The sequence below is a fragment of the Uranotaenia lowii genome, chromosome 3 (genome assembly GCF_029784155.1).
Source record: "Uranotaenia lowii strain MFRU-FL chromosome 3, ASM2978415v1, whole genome shotgun sequence".
NCBI classification, from domain to species: Eukaryota; Metazoa; Arthropoda; class Insecta; order Diptera; family Culicidae; genus Uranotaenia; species Uranotaenia lowii.
In genome coordinates this window covers 52,125,487-52,146,716 of record NC_073693.1, presented here as the reverse complement: position 1 = coordinate 52,146,716, position 21,230 = coordinate 52,125,487, and the positions used below count along the sequence as shown (strand labels likewise).

The window sequence follows — 21,230 nt, the reverse complement described above, 5'->3', positions numbered from 1 at the left end:
ATTTTTGTAATTTTTGTCATTTTTGTCATTTTTGTCATTTTTGTCATTTTTGTCATTTTTGTCATTTTTGTCATTTTTGTCATTTTTGTCATTTTTGTCATTTTTGTCATTTTTGTCATTTTTGTCATTTTTGTCATTTTTGTCATTTTTGTCAATTTTGTCATTTTTGTCATTTTTGTCATTTTTGTCATTTTTGTCATTTTTGTCATTTTTGTCATTTTTGTCATTTTTGTCATTTTTGTCATTTTTGTCATTTTTGTCATTTTTGTCATTTTTGTCATTTTTGTCATTTTTGTCATTTTTGTCATTTTTGTCATTTTTGTCATTTTTGTCATTTTTGTCATTTTTGTCATTTTTGTCATTTTTGTCATTTTTGTCATTTTTGTCATTTTTGTCATTTTTGTCATTTTTGTCATTTTTGTCATTTTTGTCATTTTTGTCATTTTTGTCATTTTTGTTGTTTTTAAATATTCGCATTTTTATCATTTTTGTAGTTGTTCTTGTCATTTTTTGCATTTTTGTCATTTTTTTTAAATAATTGTATCAAGTTTTTTTTGGCAACTCTGGTTCGGAATATCAACATTTGTTATTTTTCATTTAAAATACTTCTCGTTTGCTCATAACGATTAATTTCAGTGTTTCATTACAAAAGAAAATAATCAAACAACATTCGTGCGTTATCAGTAAGTAGTTCCATTTTTCCGTAATTCAAATATTTCGAGTCATTCCTCTTTCTGTCCCTCGTTCGATTGCCTTTCGAAATTGCTGGAACTCGTACAGAGCTAGATCGTGCGTTCGAGCCAAGTGCCAGTAGATAGAACCATGATACAGTTTGTGGTGCTGACGGCTCTGTGCCTGCTGGTGCTGAGCGTCGACCGAGCGGACGCTTCCGGAATGGGCTTTGCCGATACGGTAGCACTAATTCTTGGCCTCGTCATAGGTACGATCGGAATACTGGCCTGTCTGGGACGCTACGCCCGTCGACTGAGGGCCGGGCAATACTAGGTCTACTAGGCCTTGTTCATCGTCGCTTTAGGTTAAGGATTATTCTAAAAACACCAGAATTCTGAACTAAGTCTGATTAATAAACAAAGCAAAAATGAGTTATCTAAAGATGATCGTCAGGCCTCGATTCCTGGAATCAGTCCGTTCGAATGGAATTTTGTTCGCGCAATGTCGAAGGAATTTCTCCTACGAGGCAACCGTCACCGGTATGTGGACAACACTTTCGCAAAGTACCCCAGTGGCCTACGTTCAGCAGGGTTTGGTGGCCATACACGATTATTCCGGGTTGCCCTGGTGGGCCTCGGTGATTGTGTCCACAGTTTTGCTCCGATCAGTGGTGACACTACCACTGACGGTGTATCAGAACAAAATCGTGGCCCGACTGGAGAAAATCACCCTGGAAATGCCAGATATTGTGAAGGAGCTAAAGAAAGAGACTGCAGTGGCAATGCGAAAGTTCCACTGGACCGAGAAAGAAGCCAGAATCATGTACAATACTTCGGTAAGATCACTTGGCTCATCATCATTTGCAAATCCTTACAACCCTGTTCTATTCATTTCAGCTCAAGAAGCAATGGGATAAGTTGGTGGTGCGAGAGAATTGTCATCCAGCAAAAACTATGATCGTCCTCTGGGGGCAGATCCCACTGTGGGTTATTATGTCAGTATCGATTCGTAATCTGGTGCATATGTTGCCGGACCCGAGCTCGATAGAAGCGCAGGTCGCCTTCACCGAACTCACGTTGGGCGGTTTCGGCTGGATTCCCAATCTAACCGAAGTGGACCAATCATTGATCTTGCCCGTTGCAATGGGACTGATCAATTTAGTCATAATTGAAGTGAGTGTGCATAAGTTTATTGAATAGAAACGTTGTCCTAATTGTTTAATATTTGCCTCTAATCCTAGATTCAAAATGCAGCCAGAGCTAAAGAACCATCCAAGCTGCAAAAGATGTTCACCAACGTGTTCAGAGGCGTAAGTGTTTTGATGGTTCCGGTAGCTGCCACAGTCCCTTCGGTAAGTTTTAAATACAATTTCTTATCACAAATGGTTAGAGTTCATGACAAAGTGGTCAGTAGATTGATATTCATTTTTTGTATTTTAACATCGCTTTTGGGTGGTGAGACGCCCAAACAAAATTATATTTGAACTGAACAGTTTTTAAGGACTTTTATTTGAATAAAGCAAGATGATTTATTTCACAGTATGAAAATGTTTAGAAAAAAATCGCTTGTTTCTCATGATTATCATTTGTTAGTCATGAAATTTGGTACACATGCAAGTTTTGGCATGACAAGATAACATTTTATTTCAAATGACCCATTTCTCTTTTAAAACCAGGGGGTTTCGTACAAAGGAAAACATTTTTTAAACAATGTTGGTTAAAGTTTTTACATAAAAATATGGTTTGTCCCAATGAATGAGTCATTTTTTAACTTTTGTAACTGGGGTTCTATTTTTTCCAGGATTTTCATACAAATCTTGTGCGCGTTTATGTGAAAATGGATGCGTTAACATGAAACGAGTGATTAGAATGACGTGAAATTTCGTACCCGATTTGTTTTGGGCCAATGATTGTTTGTATGATAGTTGAAAACGCTTTCAATTTAGCGAAGAGGAGGGGAGGGGGGTTCTTAAGTGATTTTCAGAAAAATTGGTTTACACGCATTTTTTGACACAATGACACAATGATGATTGATTTTATTGCATTACATTTTTTTATAAAATGTGCAAAGAAAAAACGACATAACGAATTTTTCAATTTTGAGAAACAAGAGAGTTAAACGATGATAAAATTGTTTACTGCAGTGAAGAAAAATATTGGAGGTCTCATACAAAATGCTACAATAAAATTCATAATGATTTTTTTTCAATAACAGGTTTAAAAAAAAGTTGAACATTAGATGAAAAATAAAAAGATTAATTTAATAACCACAAAATTTTGGTGTGTGATATAAAATTGCTTTCGTAAAAGCAAAACCAATTCTTTTACTCATATGACCTTTCTGGAGTGTCATTTTCTTTTTAAATGGGCGATCAAAATAACAAACTGACCAAATTGATCTTACAATCACTGAATATTTGGGGTTTTACTTTTATTTTTTCATATTATTTTGTGATGAGTATAAGAAAATTATGTTTTTATCTAAATATTTTTGCATTGGAAGTTGAAAAGCTTGAAACTTTGTATTTGTCAAGAGCTCTTCAAACTGTTTTCTCAAGGTTTTGAAGAGCATAAAAGGTTTCTCTTCGAAGAACTCTTCACAACGAATACTTCCAATATCTTCGAGATGAAATTCGTTCAGAATACATTTCAAATAAGAGGCACTAGCACAAACTGTTAATTTTATTCTGGAAGTTGCATTTTATCCGTCTTGTCCGTTCTGTTGATTTCTAGTGAGGTATTTTGCCTACTAATTTCTAGAATTTACATTATCATTACTGAATTGGATTGGTTATCACATCACTCTCGGTGTTGTGAGATTGAGTCTCGGAAACCTCGTATACGAGGAAGGCTCAAAAAATACTTCAGAAGGTTTATGAAAAATCAATCATCCTGTTAAACACAGTAAACATTTCACCTTCAATCATTCCAGTGCCTCTGCCTGTACTGGGTCACCTCCAGCGCCTGTGGGCTGGCCCAAAATCTGCTCACGATGTCTCCCCGCTTCAAACGACTGGTCGGAGTTCCTCAGGTCCCATCGGAAATTGCCCGACCCTACTCCCATATCCGAACAAACTTTTCCAACCGAATAGACGCGATTCTAGGCAAAGTGGGACTGAGTTCGAAGTAAATCAAAACTGAAGCTAGTTGTAGAGAGTTATTAAAATACTAATAATAAAAAAAATATTTTATTCGCCCTATTACAAAATGGTAACGGCTTGGTTTCGCGCTTTTCACTTTGGTATATCCGATATGTCCCTGTTTGTGTTGATTGGTCCTTTGGTCTCTTCTTTGGTATTATAAAATCTAAACCTACTTTCTATTCGAGTACTTGGGTTCTTGTTCTGTTTTTTAAGGTACAAATGTGATCCGCACGTTTGCGGATCGTTCTACACACCGTACATGTGCAATGATTGTTTCAACTTTTCCTCGATCCAATCGATGTAGTGGGCCACCTTAACGTAGACGCCGGGTTTGTTGGCATGTCCACATTGGGATCCCCAGGAAATGATACCGTACAGTGTGTGTCCACCTGGAAGAGTGATTTTAGATTTGTAATCGGAAATGTTTAGTTGGTATTTTTTAAGTTTTGGCACTTACGGTCAATGCTGCATACCAATGGTCCCCCGGAATCTCCTTCACACGCATCAACACCGCCATCCAAGGTCCCGGCACAGAACATTCCTTCGGTTACATTGTTGCCATAAACTTCAGGTTGGTTACAAACCTCGTCCGAAAGGATAGGAACTTTAGCAGCTCTCAACTCCAAGGAATGAACTGAAATTAAAAAGGAAGAAGGGTTCGTTCAAGATAATCGACTACTGTCAAAATTGTTCTTACTTGAAGATCCCGACTGCGTTGAACCCCAGCCGGAAATGACGCAGTTCATGCCGTCCTGATATCGCTGACTCTTCGGGGGTAAACACACCGGTTGAACGTAGTCGTTGAATCGAATTGGCGTCTTCAGTAGAACCACCGCAATGTCGTTGTTCATGTGATGACCCACCCGGAAGTTTTCGTGGATGTAGTAATCCTCGATGAAAATATCGATTTCAGCCTGCTCCAGTTTTTCCGTATTGTAGTCACCAATGCGGATCATGTAGGCACCCTTCGGGTAGCCGATAAGGCAATGAGCAGCCGTGAGTACGTGATATTTGGAGATCAGAACCGCTCCACACCAGTGGGCCGATTTTTGCTTCTTCACTCTCAGAGCTGCCTGCCATGGATGATGACCATAAACAGTTTCTCCTCCGTGTATAACCCTGGCTCCATAGGTTGGTTTCACAGCCGAGGGGTCCACTTGCAGTTGCCCACAGCTGTCCGGATAAATCTTGCTAGACTTCTCCACAAAGTCGAACTTGAAAGCTTTCCCACCGGCAGCTCTGATCGGGGCCAGGGTTTGCCTAGCAGCCTCCGGAGCTCCACACCGCACTCCAACGTCTTCCCCATGGCCACAGTTGTGTTCGCCCCAGTGCCAATGCATACAATCATCGATAGACGTTTCGTTACCCTGGCACACGACCTGATCCAACCAGATCTGGCCGGTACCCTGCTTGAAGCGGCTCTTCCGTACCTCAGCCGTCCCATTGAAGCCCATCTGACGACAGATCACCCGAGCTTCCCGCACTCCAAAATCGTCGTCGCAAATCGTACCCCAGATACCTCGGTACTTGACTTCGACGCGGCCTTCCCACTGGTTGGCGCCATCCACCAGCCGCATCTCTAGCGGGGCCTACGGAAGGGAAAACCATTTTTTTAAATTCTGCTTATTGCTAATCAACCCATGCTACTCACATTGCAATGCTGAATGCTCTCGTCCGATCCATCGGCACAGTCCATCACATTGTCGCACAAGAACCCTACCGGGACGCACTCCGACGAGGTATCACACAGCCAGTAATCATTGGGGCAGGTCATGACCGGTGTCTTACACACCAATCCCATCACTTCTTCGGCGTTACAGTCGTGCACCCCCCAGCCGGAAAAATCGCAATCCTTCAGCGCACTCTCGTTACCCTGGCACCGAATTTCGTCCATTATGAACACCGGAGTCCCATTATTCATCATCGATGCGTTCGGTGCGTAGAAGGAACTCGGTTTCAGCTCCAGCACGCCACCCTCGTAACCCAGCTCTCGGCACAGAACGTTCCCCGCCTCCTGGCTGAAGTTATCGTCGCAAACGTAGCCCCACTTGTTAAAAGCCTTAACCTCGACACGGCCCTGATGCTTGCCCGATAGCCGAATCTCGTAACCCACGTGGCTACAGTTACGTTCGTCGGCACCGTTCTGACAGTTTTTCTTGCCGTCGCAAACCTTGGTAGGGTCTATACAGGATCCATCACCGCAAAGGAACTTTCCTCGACAAGGATCCTGGGTCGTTGTAGGTGGCTTACTAGTGGTAGCCATCGGTCGCCACTGGGAAGAGCCCTCCCCGAATCGGCTACGTATCGGAGCTGCAGTTGTTGCTCGTGGTCGATACAATGGATATGTCTGTGGAATGCTTGGCTGGAACGGAGCCGGATGAAGACGGTGCGGATTAGGGTTGTGAGGAATCGGTGGCCTTTGCGTTGGCATACCATAGTAGATTGGTTGATATCCACCGAGCTGATTGTTAATGTACTGTGGTGATGCAAGGTAAGCCGAATTGTTCTGAACTGGCGTCTGACGCAAACCTAGTACCGCGAGGTTGGGTTTTGCGGTAGTCGTTGAACTCATCATGGAGTTCACCTTGGTCATATTGAGCTCAACATCGCCTTTATTCATGAAAGGTTTCAGCAGTAGTTTCAATGCGTCGCTAATTGGAAGCTCAGTCGTTGCAGATTGGGCGTCTCGTGGACTTGGAGTTTGACCAGGGCGGTAGTACACCGGGTTGAAGTTGTTAGTAGCCTGACCCATGCGGGGTGTGGTAGTTGACGGCGGAGGAACGTAAACTGGACGTATTTCACTGGATGCCGGCCTAAGGTTTACCGGTTTCGGAACCTGCAGTGGAATACTGGTTCTGGCCCTCGCAGTAGGTTGTGTGCTGTCTTCATAGTCAAATCGAACATCGATATCTAGGCTGACACTTTCAACATCGATATCTTCGGCATCTGGATTGGACGGCTGTGTCGGTCTTGGATGAACGTAGTTGTCGTATCGATTACAATCCACATTGTAGATGTGATCACAGGCCGAAATTCGAGGATTAAACGCCGTTCCTGGTCCGCAGTCCATAATAAAAGTCGCTCCATTATTGCAATTTAGAAACTTTCTACAGTCAGTAGGATGTTCACGTAATCCAGCCACATCGAGTGGACAGAGAGGTTTCCTTGACTCAGCTGCGGTTTCCTGGGTGTAAGCCGAACTTTGATCCCTTGGTTTGCGCTGCCTCACAAGCGTATGGTATTCTTGAATCGTGTTGGACGTCAAACATTCGACCTTGGTAGGATGGTCGCATTCCCTGGTGTCTGGGTTAAACAGAGTCCCTGGAGCGCAGCTTTGAATATAACCTCGACCTTTCCAACAGCTCAAAAATTGCCTACAATCCATGATGTACACGAAAGAGCCGGACTCCAGGGGTGGACATTGCAAACCATTGAATCCCGGCACTTCGGACGCTCCTTTACCTCCACTGGTTTTAGGATTGCTCGAATCCGAAATAGAATTCTCCTGGAGTGAAACGTAGCGCAACTTTTGCAGAGGAGGGTCCGTCCGAACCGGTACAGCCGCCGTCGAGCTCACCGGTACCGTTCTGTGATAAATTGGTTGCGGCAGTTGCGTCTGTTGCGATTGTTGATACGGTGACGCATGGTAGTGCAGATTGTGATCACTGCGGGCGTAGTTCGGCTCATAGGCACGGGCCTTGTGGGTGTGAACTTTGCTGTAGTCTCCGTGAACCTGCGGCATCATCATGTTTGCACTGGGGCCATGGTTCGCCCGTGGATCGTAGATCTGTGGAGAAAAAAAAACTTAAAATAACACTGATAATATTATTTCTTCCAATAGTTTTTGGTAGTCATTCATAGTCCTCCCAAGTAATTAAAAATTTATTGTGAATATGTGTTTTACGCCAATGTATGTAAAAAGGTCAAATTATTGTTCGATATTTGAGAAAGTTTGAAAACTCACGATGGGTGAACCCACGATCGTTCGTTAGCCAAATCACAACGCTACGAAACTGCAACAAATTATCGAAATCCAGGAACTCTTTTTTCTTCTGGTGTTCATTGATCTTGAAAAAGTATCTTGGCTTCACTTAGATGGAGAGTTATCCTTAAGAAACCAGTCCGTCAAATAGAAGCACAGTGCGAGATATTTCCATGCAATGTTTTGTACGGTGGTGTCTAATGCCAGCCCATTTCGTTAGACAAGGATGTTACATTGTAGCATAACGGATGAGATTTTAAATGGATCCATTAACTGTGGACCAAAACGTGGATTGTATTCCACGTAGTTAATAAATCAAGCAGTTAAAAGACCCTGATATAAATGGTGTCCACGATGAAGCCACACACAAAATTTCGCAAAATTCGAGTTTTCACCCGATTGCCATCAAATTTTCAGGGGTTGAGAAATAACTATTAAACTTCATTTTACTTTGTTACTCGTATTTTATTTACAGTCCATACGCAAATTCTCGCACCTTGGCCTTAATTCCGATTCTGCAAAACCTGTGAATCAACCGTTTTTTTTTGCATGTAAACCCATACTTTCTTCAGTTCCTCGACTGTCTTCACTACCTTAGGTCGCTTCATAATCGCCCATTGCCAAAACTAAGGTTGGGCTTCGAACGTTCAAGGTACAAAAGGCCCCTAAACGCGACATGCCGACGAAAGTTGAATGCTGCTTCATGGACGACGAAACATATGTGAAGGCCGACTTCAAACAAATTCCCGGCAACCGCTTTTTCACGGCCAAAGATAAGTTCAGCGTTCCGGAACATGTCCGCACTCAGAAAATGTCCAGATTTACGAAGAAATTCCTGGTTTGGCGGACTTGTTCTGTTTATCGTCGCGATTAGGGGCCTTTTGTACCTTGAACGTTCGAAGCCCAGCCTTAGTTTTGGTCTGGAGCTGGGCGATTATGTAGCAGCACCTTCTTAAACGACCAAAGGTAGTGAAGACAGTGAGGAACTGAAGAAAGTATGGGTTTACATGCAAAAAAAAACGGTTAAATCACAGGTTGTGCAGAATCTTATGATCGGGGTTAAGGCCTAGGTGCGGGCATTTGCGTATGGACTGTAAATAAAATACGAGTAAAAAAGTAAAATGAAGTTTAATATTTCAATCAATTTCAATTCAATTTTATTTTTCAATCCCTGAAAATTGGCAATCGGATGAAAACTCGAATTTTGCGAATCAATTTTGTGTGTGGCAATTTCATCGTGGACACCCTTTAGCTGAAGACTATGACCGTAAATGCTTGACGATCTCACTGAAAGTTCCAAGGCAGAAGGGCTCAAAGACAATATAGATTAAGTCGATGGATATCAACACCAAAAAATCCTTCTTGTGTCACGGCAGCAGGTTGAGGAAGTAGGAGGCTTGCGTCTTTTTTTCAGTCAAATTGTTGCTCTGTATATTTCGTTTTTTTTAGTAGTAACCATTTTTTTCGTTATAATGTTTTTTAAAAAACACAAGTGGAAAACTCTTGAACTAAAATTTGTTAATTTTTTTTAAAAACATATAAATGGATACAATGTGGTTTGGAGCCAGTTGTGATTCGTTTTACAAGTCGATTCCTAAACATCTATATGTATAAAAACGAATTCCTGTCTGGCTGATCCCTTACGACTCGGACACTACTGAACCGATTCACGTGAATTTTAGTAGGAGGGGATTATGGGGATCGTGAAAGGTTTCATTCATGTTTGCATTTGCTCGAGTACTGATTATGCAAATGGGACCAAATTTGGCATGGCATGGGTACAAGGCATGTTTAAATAATAGTTTGGTGTACATCCCTCTTATAATTTTGTGCATAGCTCGAGAATTGATCAAGCAAATGGAACCAAATTTAGCATGGAAGTGTAGGGCTAGGTGGGGTAATTATGAACAAAATTTCTTCATTTGGCACACTTACAGCCACCATATGTTAATTTCTTATCACAAACTTTGAAAATCTACCATCAATGAATGTTTCCGTGCTCGTAATCATTCTGTAGAACAACTTTTGTTTTTTGGTCGCAACCTCTGTCCTTGAGACGTCTGTTCATAATTACCCCGTCTGTTCATATTTACCCCACTCTCTAGGGGGTAATTATGAACACGGATTACGAACTTGGTATAAAATTTTTGAGAAGTAACAGTAGTTATACGTTACATTTATCCATAGTAAGCAGTGTATGGTGATTTTTTACTTAAAAAATTATGTTCATAATTACCCCAAACTCTGTTTATAATTACCCCGAACTATGTTCATATTTACCCCGAGACTTGTCCAATATGAGTTATATGCTGTCAGAAAATCTCAACTCAACACCAAATAATGAAAATAATTAGCAGTAACAAGAGAATGGGTTGTTTTATAAAAACTCAATCCAATTCATGTATAAACCTTGCAAAATAAACAAATGTAATCATAATTAAGATGTAAAACAATAGAAAAATAGCTATTTTGTGTTCTTTTTAATTGATATTTTTCTATCTATTGTTTCGAGAGTTTAATTTCTTTGTTACATCTTTAACGTTTTGGTTGGTTTCTTTTTTCCCGTTTCTTTAAGTCTTTACAGAACATTTTATTTGATAGGACCTCTCCATACGTGTGAAATTTTAGACGAGTTAGGCTACTCGATAGTTTTTACATCCGTTTAAACTGTCTTGCGCAGCAAATCAAATCTTCACCAAAATGTTGTGGGATAGGCTTTTCACGTACGTGCGAGGTATCATGAAATTGAAACCTATACATATACAGGAAATTCGAAATGTTTTATCAGATGGCGGCAACGTTACACGATTTGTCTATTTATCGTGTGACCAACATCTTTTAAATAAGTGGTCGTGAATCTCGTTTTTAAGCTTTTTTTTCCTCAGATTTAAGCTTTTTTTTTGCCTTGAGAGCATAGGGGACGAAAGCTTAAATCTGAGGAAAAAGCTTAAATCTGTCAAAAAAGGGGAAATCTGAGAGATGTGTTCCATACGGTTTGAATAGCGTTGCCGCCGCCTGTGTTTTATAAGGGTTGTTTCACAAAAAACACTCATTAAAATCTTCTTGGATCAGTTAACAGTCATCTTTACAATTCTTGTCAGTTCTATATGATCGACAGTTTTGAAAAATATTTACACTTATAAATTTTTTTATCACCTGTCTGAAAGTTCACATAAGTAGTTCTATTCTTTTAATAAAAAAAAAATTGAAGTACTACCGAAGTTTTCCTCAACAAACTTAAAGAGAAAATCTTCATCCAAAAGATGTTTATTTTGCACCAAATTAAAAAAAAATATTCGAACAAATTAACATTGAAAAAAGTATCTATCAGGTATCAGAATTTTAGACTGGAAATTAGACTGCAAGAAAATATTTTTTTCCGGATTTAACACATAAACAATTATTATTTGCTGTAATTCTAATGTTCTGAATAGCAGCACGTTGTCCAAACATTCAGGAAAATTTATCTTTGCTTTGTGGACTTATTCAACAATTGAATTTATCCAAGTTTTTCATATATTTTACTGTTTCCACAGAGATTTAAGGTTCATAATAATGTTAAATTTCACACAGTTATGAATAAAAGCTCGATCAGCAAACCTTTTGTAAACCAAGGGGAATTAATTTTTAGTTAAATTAAACATTTCTGGATTATAACCTTATTGTTAATCAATTACTAAAAAACCTGGTTTTGGAAGCACGTAAAACCTGTACTCGGTATTAGAGAACTATTCCTGGGATACAGGTTTTCGGTTTTGGTATTACCGGTATAACTTTTGACTGCCTTTTTTATCAACGAAAATCGAGTTTATATCACTATTTATTTAAACAAAATTAAGACTTGTTTAAATTTGGTTACAGATTGGGCTGTTTTCAAAACTTCTGTTTTATTACATTTTTTCCACTTTTGAAATTTTATTTTCAGTTTAAAAAAAATGGGGTTCAAAAGTTTTTTGCAAAGACTGAAAAGAACTGGTAGAGTTTTTTTTTTTTAAATCCGAATCTCAATTTTGGAAAAAAAAATCAATTTCTCAAAAATTCAAAACTTAACACATTGTAGACCTAATTTAATTATGAAATTTATTGAATTTGGTCCAGTGGATTCTGGGGTATAAATGCCGGGTGTTGATGTTTCCCGGCTAAGATTTCTTCACGGTCGTTAATATGTTAAGATGTTATAGAAAGGGGGGGGGGAGTAGTTTTTTAAAAAATTTCTTACAAGGGGAGGAGGGGGAAAAGGGTCTGGAAATGCTTGGGTAATTAGTTAATGGCCCCATAAGTTGAGGAATAAAACTTTTGACCATCAAAAAGCCAAAGAAATGTCATTAAATGTGTGTTCATAATTACCCCATAGGACGGAAGCTATGGGGTAAATATGAACACTCATCTGTGAATCAGTGCGAATAAAATTTTTCAAAATTTCTTCAAAATCTAGACAAAGCATCATAAACTGCATGTAAAACAGTTGATAACAATATTCTAGCAGGATTTCCTATGATCTGATATTCAAAACATTGAACACTGTTCGAAACGATTTCCGTTTCACGAGGTAATGGTTTTTTAAAACATCTAAAATGATATCATCATGATTTGAAAACAGATCGGAAACACCTTACAGCTATCAATCGGATGTTAAACTACCACTTTTGGAACTTTTGGTGTTCATTCATCCCCCACAGCAGCGCGTATGGCACTTGTTCGGAATTACCCCGTGTTCATAATTACCCCACTTGACCCTACTTGGATACGGAAAATGTTTCTATGCTAGTTTGAGATCCTTCTCTGTTACCATTGCGGAGATAGAAAGAGGAGAGGGGTGTTTTAAAACATTTTTTTGCTTAAGGTGCATTTACAGTTCTTTCGAACGTGAAAATGAAAAAACTTATATTCTTCAAAAACTCGACTATGCTGCATTTCATGGCTGAGAAATTAGGTGGAATAGATGCGGAATGGTTGAACGATTATTTTTGAACTGATTTCTTTGTTCAAAGCCCTTTAACATTAATTTTATTTCAATCCCCCCGATTTTCACTGCGGAATATTTTTTCCGCGTTCACTGACATTCCGCTCGAAGTGTAAACGCACTGAGCGAACACGCTAGAAACTATTGAACCATTTAAGATTCACAAATAACCATTTTAGACCTTTTCCCGGGAAATGCTATTTTATGAGTTCTCCATGAGAACTCATAAAATGACTTTTCGGGGAGAAGTTGAAATATGGTTATTTTTTAACCGTATTTTATTTGGCGAAGAAGTTGGAAAATGGTTATTTTTTAATTGAAATTTAAGAAGCATTTTTCCTCTGATGAAAATTGCAGCTATGATAGTCAGAAAAAAAAAATTAGATTTTGAAATGTTTTGTTTATTGTCAAAAGTATGTTTATCAATGGTATTTTTATATTTATCTCGATGTTTCGAATCACCCGTGTTAAGAGCAGGACTTGAGACGAAGAATTCACTTTCCGGCGTAGAAGCCCGGGACGAAAGTTGCCGTCACTCATCGGCGCCAATTTAAACATACAGACTCTTGCCGTGCAGTCCGGCCAGTATTTTCGCGAACTCGTTGAACCCGTGGCAATCTTCCAAATCAAGCAGGGTAATTCGTTTCAACCATGCTGGATTCTTCGGAGCCCTCGGACTAGGCTGTAAACGTGAACATGTCCTTGCCTTGACCGCTCTTATCGAATCCGGAGCTAAAGCCAAGCGGCAAATCTTTGCCCAACGATTTACGACCCGCTCCGATGCCTACGTGCTCCAAGCTAAGTCGGGGGAGATTTTGGCCATCTGGGATCATCCAAGTTTTTGGGGCTGCTAAGCTATTGACATTCGATGGCCATCAGTTCTGGTTCCGGGGAGGATTCCTTCGATTAGGACTGATTTTCATGAATAAAGGATGTGTTCAGTTCGGAGAGCGGATATGTGAACGACATCTATGTGTTGAGGTCTGTCGTTCGATTCCAATCCGGCAGATCGCTGTCTCGCCAATATTCGTGCCGGATTCCAAATCCGACACTTGATTTTCCGGGCAGCCATGGGGTGAAAATTATCGAGGAAATATTCCAGCAGGAGGTTCAAAATTTCTTGCTTTCGCTATTTGGTTGCCATAGCGGTGGAGTTCGTTACAGAGCTGGAACTTCTTCCGTTTATCCACGGGTAAGAAAAATTTGGTATGATTGTCCGGTCCCTGCAAAAATAAAAAAATCACTAATATTAAATAAAATTAATGTTAGAAAATGATAACTTACCGTACGTCAATAATTGCACCAGTTTACGCTTGGAATTAACTGTTAAGAAATTCTACAGCAAATAATTATTCTCTTCAAGAACGATCCCTCGAACGATTACGAAAATGCACCATGTTTTTTTCTCTTTTACGATTGAGGTTAAATTTTCATCCTTTTTTTGATTAATACCCGAAAACTAGGAATATGGTTAAAATTGTGCCTTAAAATATTGATGAAAAATAACCATATTGGCAGTTCTGCAGGAAAACCCAGAAAATGGTTATTTTTCATTCGAAAATGGTTAAATGAAAACGAGCGTGAACGTGAAAACGGAAAACAAACAAGAGTGGTGAATATAAATTCCGCGTTCATTTTCACGTCCGAATGGCAATGTGCATTCTGAAAAAAATTTCACCGATGACGGAAAAATTTTTGCTTCATAAAAAAAAAAATTTTTTAATTTGTAAGCACATTTGAAGGCAATAAAAGGCTTAAAATACTACGAGTTTTAAATGAAACGCATACGATATATTTTTTTTTAACTTTAAAACCCGCTTGGGCATCATTTAATTGCACCTGTTGGAAGAGTTTCTCGCCGAATAAATGTACCTGTTGGAAGAGCCTCTCAACGAATAAATGTAAATGAAGATCATCGAATGGCCAGATTCCATTGAAATAAAAAAAAATAGATTCCGCTTTCTTCAAATGTGTTTTTCAGAAAAGGTATGGAAATAATTATAAAAATTTATGAAATCATTCAAAAATAATGTGTTTTAAGGAGAACTGATGCATTTTAATTAAATAAAAACCTTTTAAATTGTTTCACTAATTAAAAGTAATTTTAAAGTTTTTGTTTGTCAATTTTTAATCAAGAACAAAAAATGGCTATCTTGTAGAAGTTATATTCATAACGTCCTTTCAATAAGTTTTTCAAAAGAAACGAATCGCTAAAGCTCGTTGCTCCTTGATCGATAAATACTTTTTGGAAGAACTTTAAATTCATAAAATTTAATTTAAATTCATTGTATTCAAAGATAAGAACTTTGGGATTATTTGATTAAATCAATCGTTTTCAAAGCTGAATATGTTTTGAAGAAGAGCAATATGTTTTTTTTGAGAAATTTGAATTTAAATTTGAGCATTGGTTCGACAAGTATCGATCAAAACATTGGTTGAATGATCTGTCATTTTCCGATCGAAACCAATTTCTACCCGCAGTTGAACAAACCTCTTACTAATTTTGAAGATTTGACCGATTTGACATTTCACTGCGGAATATTTTTTCACTGTGGTGAGTTCACGTTCACGTTCGAGTTCGAGTTCACAAGAACTGTAAACCGGGCTTTAACTGGAGAACTGATCAAGCAAAGAATCCAAGTTTGGCATGGAAGAGTGTTTGGATACGAGGATTGTTTTTGTAATTGCTTGGTACCATTTCTGCCTTCCCCGTGAAAAAAAAGAAAGGGAGGAAGAGGCCTTTCATAATTTTTTTTTTGCTTTTCTCGAAAAATAATAGAGCAAATGGAATCAAATTTGGCTTGGGAGTGTATTTCTAGCGTAACATTTCAAAAGGGCGAAACTGCCAAATGTAAACAAATCGAGTTAACGGTCATTCCGGATGCACGCGGCTGCACTTTACCTATCAAACGCGGTTTCATCTTAAAATTACTTAAAACTTTCAAAAAATTGATAAAATTCAATTGGGCGAAACTTCCTGTTGATGCATTTTCGTTGGAACGTGAAGTTACGCCTATTCAAAATGGAGTGAATTTTTCTATTCGTGTAGAGCCAAAAGGCGTAACTGAGTTGACCGTGTGTGACAAAACGGCCCAATTAGTTTTTGCGTGTAGGATGAATGGGCGTAACTTCAAAACCAAAACAAAAACGGCCGATCAATTGGGCGAAACTTGCAGGCGTAACTGAAATCGAAAACAATAATAGGACGAAACTCGAAAATCTCTGAAATTACGCGAAAAAAGTTAAAGTTCTTGATAAACATTGAACAATAAGTGGATATAATGCACATTTTTTGATTTTGTTGAACAAAAAGTGGTCGATTTTATAAATAGGATTTGAATAGGTGTTCCGAATTTTCAAACGGGTTTTTTCTCGTTTCGAGCTAACTGCTAGTTTCACCCTTTTTAAATGTTACGCTAGATTTGTGTAGGAGGAATGTTTTTATAATGGTTTGATATCCCCCTTTTTTTCAACATACAATAGTACAGGACATCCATCTAGCGGAACTGAATTAATAGTGCTCAAGGATGGCAAGATAGACTTTTAGTTAACCTTTTTGTTAAGCGTTTTCGGGCTTTAAATTCTTCCGCAAAGTTGTTTGTCTTTCCAAAATACACATCTAAAAAGTCAAAGTTCTTGCATTTTCTCCCTAAGGAGATATGATTAAATTGAAAAATGACCTTTGAAAAAAGAGTATTAGGGATCTGAAACGTTATAGGTAAGTTCATTATGATGAGTTTTGAAATAGCTGAAGCACTGTAGAAAGCAAAAGTAGAATTGCTTTACAATTTTTAACAAATTGTTCATCAAGAAGCGCCAATGGCCAGGCCTACTGGGTTCGATTCCCGGTATCGGCAAGAAAATTTTTGGGTTCGAATCCCATAAATGGCCGACAGGTAAGATGTGTTTCATTCTAAAACTGACTATAGATCATTTTCCCTGCATAGTACTTAAGTAAATCTAACAAAGTCAAATATGCTGTTTTTTTGCCGAGGGAGGAAAATCGGCAAAATTTATCATAACGTCAACCATATAAAAAAATTTGATTTTATTTTGAAGCTAGACCTGCTTTACTTAGCATAAAACGTAATCAAAAATAGCCTTATTTGAAACAAGGTGGTTCGTAGTATAGGGCTAAGTGGGGTCAGCTTTAACAAATATGTCTTCAATATTTTAATTCTGGAAAGTAACCAGAAATTAACGACTGATTTCCTTCTTAATTTCAAGATTTTTTTCACGATTTTGAAATGCCGCTTGTGGGCGTTAAATGCCTGTTCATATTAATCGCCTTGCCTATGGGATTACAGGGTTGCTAGCGAACCGGGAAAACCGGGAAAACCGGGAAAAACTTTGGAATTTCATCGCGTCACCGGGAAACCGGGAAAAAAACCGGGAATTTCGGCACCTCACCGGGAAAATTGTCAAACTTGAATTTGTTTCACGGAATTTCAAAACTATTTTTAAAATAATTTCTAAATTTAAGAGAAGTTCTTGACAGTCTCAATATAGATTTAAATCAGAAACGAAGTTTTAATCGTATTTTTAACTAATTAAGGAGCAATATGTGATTCTCTGCGTGTGCTACACTTACAAGCAAAACTCAAATGTTATGAATTTAATAATGAAACTATTATCAACAAACTAGCTGTAGTCGAAAGTCGATAAATGAGAGTCCAAAGGACTAACCTTTTTTTTCTCGTTTAAAGAGGTTTCTAACTAAACCAGATTCTTTTTTATAGAGGATCAGCAACATATAAAAGCATTAAAATGATCTAGAAATGCAACTATTCAATGTGTATATGATAAAAATCCACTGATTTATAAGAAACCAGTTGATGCATCAGTTCGAAGTTTTCTCGAGTGAGTTTCAATATGAAACTATGGATATTTGCTCTTTGGTAACCCAATATTCTTTTGGTTCCAAAACTTCAATACAATCCTGGTATTTTATCTTATTTCCTTGGTCTAGTCAGGAAAAGGACTCTAGCTTATAATGGTTTTTCACTGTCACTTGATTAGGTTTTGTGCTTTAAAAACGTTGGAAGTTGGTGTTTTCTCTCACTTATAGAGGTTTCTCCTTTATCCAGGTTCGACTGTACCAGTTTAGTTTTAATAAATTTATGCAAAGAGCAAATAATTTGACAGCGTAAGACGTTTTCCAGCAGAGTTACACCGTTTTAACCAGAAAAAAATGATTTTCCAATGTTGTTGTTGTTGTGCATTTCGTTTGAATTAGCCAGAGGAACGAAGCATTTTATCGCAAGTGGTTAGTGTTTAATTCTTCCTACGTTAAACTTTTGCTTAAAGTTTCCTATGTCTTATGTAAAAATTGTATCAAAAAAAGCTCCTGTCGAAATCCAAGTTCATCTTTGATTCAAGGTCTTTAACCTTATACAAAAGGATAGCTTACATTCAAACAATTAAATTTCTGACCTGTCTTATACACGATTTTCTATATTTTCACGAATCTTTAGTTCAAATGACTAGAACACTACTAAAGTTATTCTTTGTTTTGTATTGGAAACAAAAACAATTTTTTCTAAAACATGTCTTAGGATTTGTACAAAAAAACTGCATTCAGAAAATAGCTAAATATTTTCCTGCAATCTGATGATTCTAAGTTCTGTTAGACTAATCCTCATTCAAGTTGACAAGCTGATTTAATAATATGTTTCGATGTATTTTTTTAACATATTTCTATGCAAACTATACATTTTTTTCTATAACTCTATTAAAATTCAAGAAAATTTCACACTTGCTGAAAAGTACATACCTACTACATTATAGTTTCAAGATCAATTTAACCGGACTTATTTTTGCAAAATTGTTGAAATTGTGGAGCAAAACAACGAATAGATGCATTTTCGTTAGATTCGTTTAAAAAAATCATGAACTCTGTCAATTTGATACGAAAAGCCTACGTGTTAAAAGATTTGTATTTGTCATGATTTCTAACCGGTTAACAAGTTTTAGGATATAATTTGTACATTGTATTTTTTTATTCACCGTAATTTTTATATTTAGAACCGAGTATAATAAATGGGCAAATCATCATTTACATGCGGGAAAATACCGGGGGAAAACCGGGAAAAGCTTTGGAATTTCAAAACGAAAAATCGCTAGCAACCCTGGGATTATTATAAACACAATTACGATTCTTGTTATGTAATGACTTTGGCTTTATTCATAGTTTGAATGAAACCACATTTAAACATTGCATTTTAGTAAAATTTGTTTAATTTTAAAATTTACTGTTGAAAAGTTCTGGGTTATTTTCAGTTTTGTATAGGTGGGGTGGAAGGCATCTTCACATATTATCACAGATCCACAATACTAAGAAACTTAGGTAATGTATATAAGCTTATTTTCGAGATTTGATGAGTATCAATTTTCATTCATTCATTCATAAGTTATTCACAAAACAAAGTGTTGCATTTTTTCGAATACTCCTGACTGTAAATCTTAGAGCTCGAATGAGCTGTTCTAATAAGATTATTTATCTAATGTTATTTGCCTTTCCTAAAGCGTTTTCCGAAGTTGGGACGACGAAGAATAATTAAAGAATTATTGAATGTTTCTGTCTTAATTGGATTTTAAATTTTTATTCTTAAGTCTGAATATTGATTCGTAATGCTGGTTCTGAATTATGTGTCTGAGTTTGGAAACTTAATTCGAAGTGTAATGATGTTTCAGAGTTCTAATCCTTTTTAAATCCAACACCCACTCAATTGAACTTGATCTTTTGGAGAGATTTTTGTTTTCTGAACCTTCATGAAAAAATTGACATTCAACTAATCATTTTGATTTTGAATACTGGTTCTCTTATTTCGATCATGGATGCAGGTTCAAATTTTGATATGATTGTGAAATTTTAACTGCAATTCAGACTCTACTTTTTAAGGTTTTAATTTCTCATTCTGAATTTTAAACTCGGAAGAATTCTTATTTCGATTCTTTGTTCCGGCTTATATCCTGATTTTTGAATCCATATTCTACTAATTTTCACTTAACTCTGATTCGGATTCTAAATCTATAGTTTTTAAAGTGGAATTCGGAAATGAGTTCCACCGTTATATTATTCAGAATTTTGATTGTGAGCTCAAAATTAATTGAAATTATTAATTTGATCAAAATTCCAAAGTTTGGTTTCCTGTTCCTTTTATGTTTCAAAACAGTGGTCTCAAGGTCCAAAGATCAAAGAATTTCCTTGAATGTTTCGCCGTCGATGCGTATTTGTTTAGTTAGGTAGTTCCACGAATAACGGACGCGATCGAAACCAACAACAACATTCGTGTAACCCATTATCAGCTTGCTGCTTCCGAGTTCTGCTGACCGCTTGCCACAGTTACAAATTGATACCGCGGGGATAGATGGAATGGAATGGACTGGAACGCACCAATTGATTCTTTCCTCATCATCGACAGCAGCGCCATTAAGCTTCAAGCAAAAACGGACGAACGAAAGAAAGTTTACTAACAACGGCCTCTAGAACGTAACTTCACTGAGGGTTCACTGATAATAAATAAGACACTTCCGATCGCTTCCAACGTTTGGATCCATCTAGTGTACTGAGAGCAAATCATCTTTTAAAATTTTAAGATGTTTTCCCTTTTTAACAGACTCGTCATCCTTAAGGATGTTTACTGGACAATTCTTTCGGAAAACATGTGTGTCAGCAAGAAAAATATTTGAACTTTTCGCTTTGCGTGTTGTATCATTCACTCATCCGAAACGATCCCATTCCTCTTTGTTTGTCTAGCAAAAATGTTGAAACTGATAACGGCCACGGCAGAAATCTGCTAGAAAATGTTTCCACCCAGCGTAGCTCCTGAAATACGTCCTTCGACTTACACTTTTCACTTGACCGACGATCATGGCTACCGTAATCCAGGTGAGCCATCGCTCCTGGGGCCACATGCTTGTTCCGAAAACACTCCCGAAAAGTGACTTCCGATAGTTGATAGTTCAAAATTACAAAAAAAATACTTAAAGAATCGCGCCCGAAAGTTGAAACACGCTGCCCAACGGAAAGAAGCACACGTCCAGTCGAATCGAATTCGCAATCCGAAATGATAAGAAGTCTCACCCTCAGATGGACGTATGGTCGGTTGAATCTTCAATGGATGCAGGCAGAATACAGAAGCTAGAAGACACAAACAAACTCATCTCTCTCGCCCTTCGGATGGCGGCATGCAGAGAGTGAAAGATGCTGAAGTACCCGTTCCTCGCAACGATGACGATATGTTTCTCGCTGGTCAGGGCAGATGAGCTACACAGTTGATGAACTGACTAAATGCTGGGAGATTCCCCGGCGGCAGCAATCGTTCGTTATCAGCATCTGATGTCCCAAGCATCTTCATTCGAGAAAAATTCACAACAGCTGTTAGGGCTGTCGACTTTGGCTTTTCGGGTTACACAATTTGGCGTTCTAAAGAGAAGAGATAAACTGGGGCATTCCTTCAAAATAACCT

General features: G+C 38.0%; 2 protein-coding genes across 3 annotated transcripts; one reads left to right on the top strand and one right to left on the bottom strand.

The window, feature by feature from the left end:
* The first annotated feature begins 563 nt into the window (after nt 1–563).
* Nucleotides 564–3,885, top strand: LOC129754695 (cytochrome c oxidase assembly protein COX18, mitochondrial). 2 transcript variants are annotated; one of them, XM_055750900.1, is made up of 5 exons: nt 564–683; nt 781–1,507; nt 1,569–1,844; nt 1,913–2,023; nt 3,604–3,885. In XM_055750900.1, the coding sequence occupies exons 2-5, from the start codon at nt 1,100–1,102 to the stop codon at nt 3,799–3,801; spliced, it is 993 nt and encodes a 330-aa protein (XP_055606875.1). In that variant the 5' UTR covers nt 564–683; nt 781–1,099; the 3' UTR covers nt 3,802–3,885. The 2 variants fall into 2 exon arrangements, with proteins under 2 accessions (XP_055606875.1, XP_055606874.1); XM_055750899.1 differs by lacking the exon at nt 564–683 and having other exon boundaries at nt 690–1,507.
* On the bottom strand, nt 3,819–20,811 carry LOC129754694 (neurotrypsin). The gene is made up of 5 exons (XM_055750898.1): nt 20,611–20,811; nt 5,466–7,601; nt 4,512–5,403; nt 4,272–4,448; nt 3,819–4,203 (listed from the first exon to the last, which is right to left on the bottom strand). The coding sequence occupies exons 1-5, from the start codon at nt 20,674–20,676 to the stop codon at nt 4,061–4,063; spliced, it is 3,414 nt and encodes a 1,137-aa protein (XP_055606873.1). The 5' UTR covers nt 20,677–20,811; the 3' UTR covers nt 3,819–4,060.
* Between the last annotated feature and the right edge of the window lie 419 nt (nt 20,812–21,230).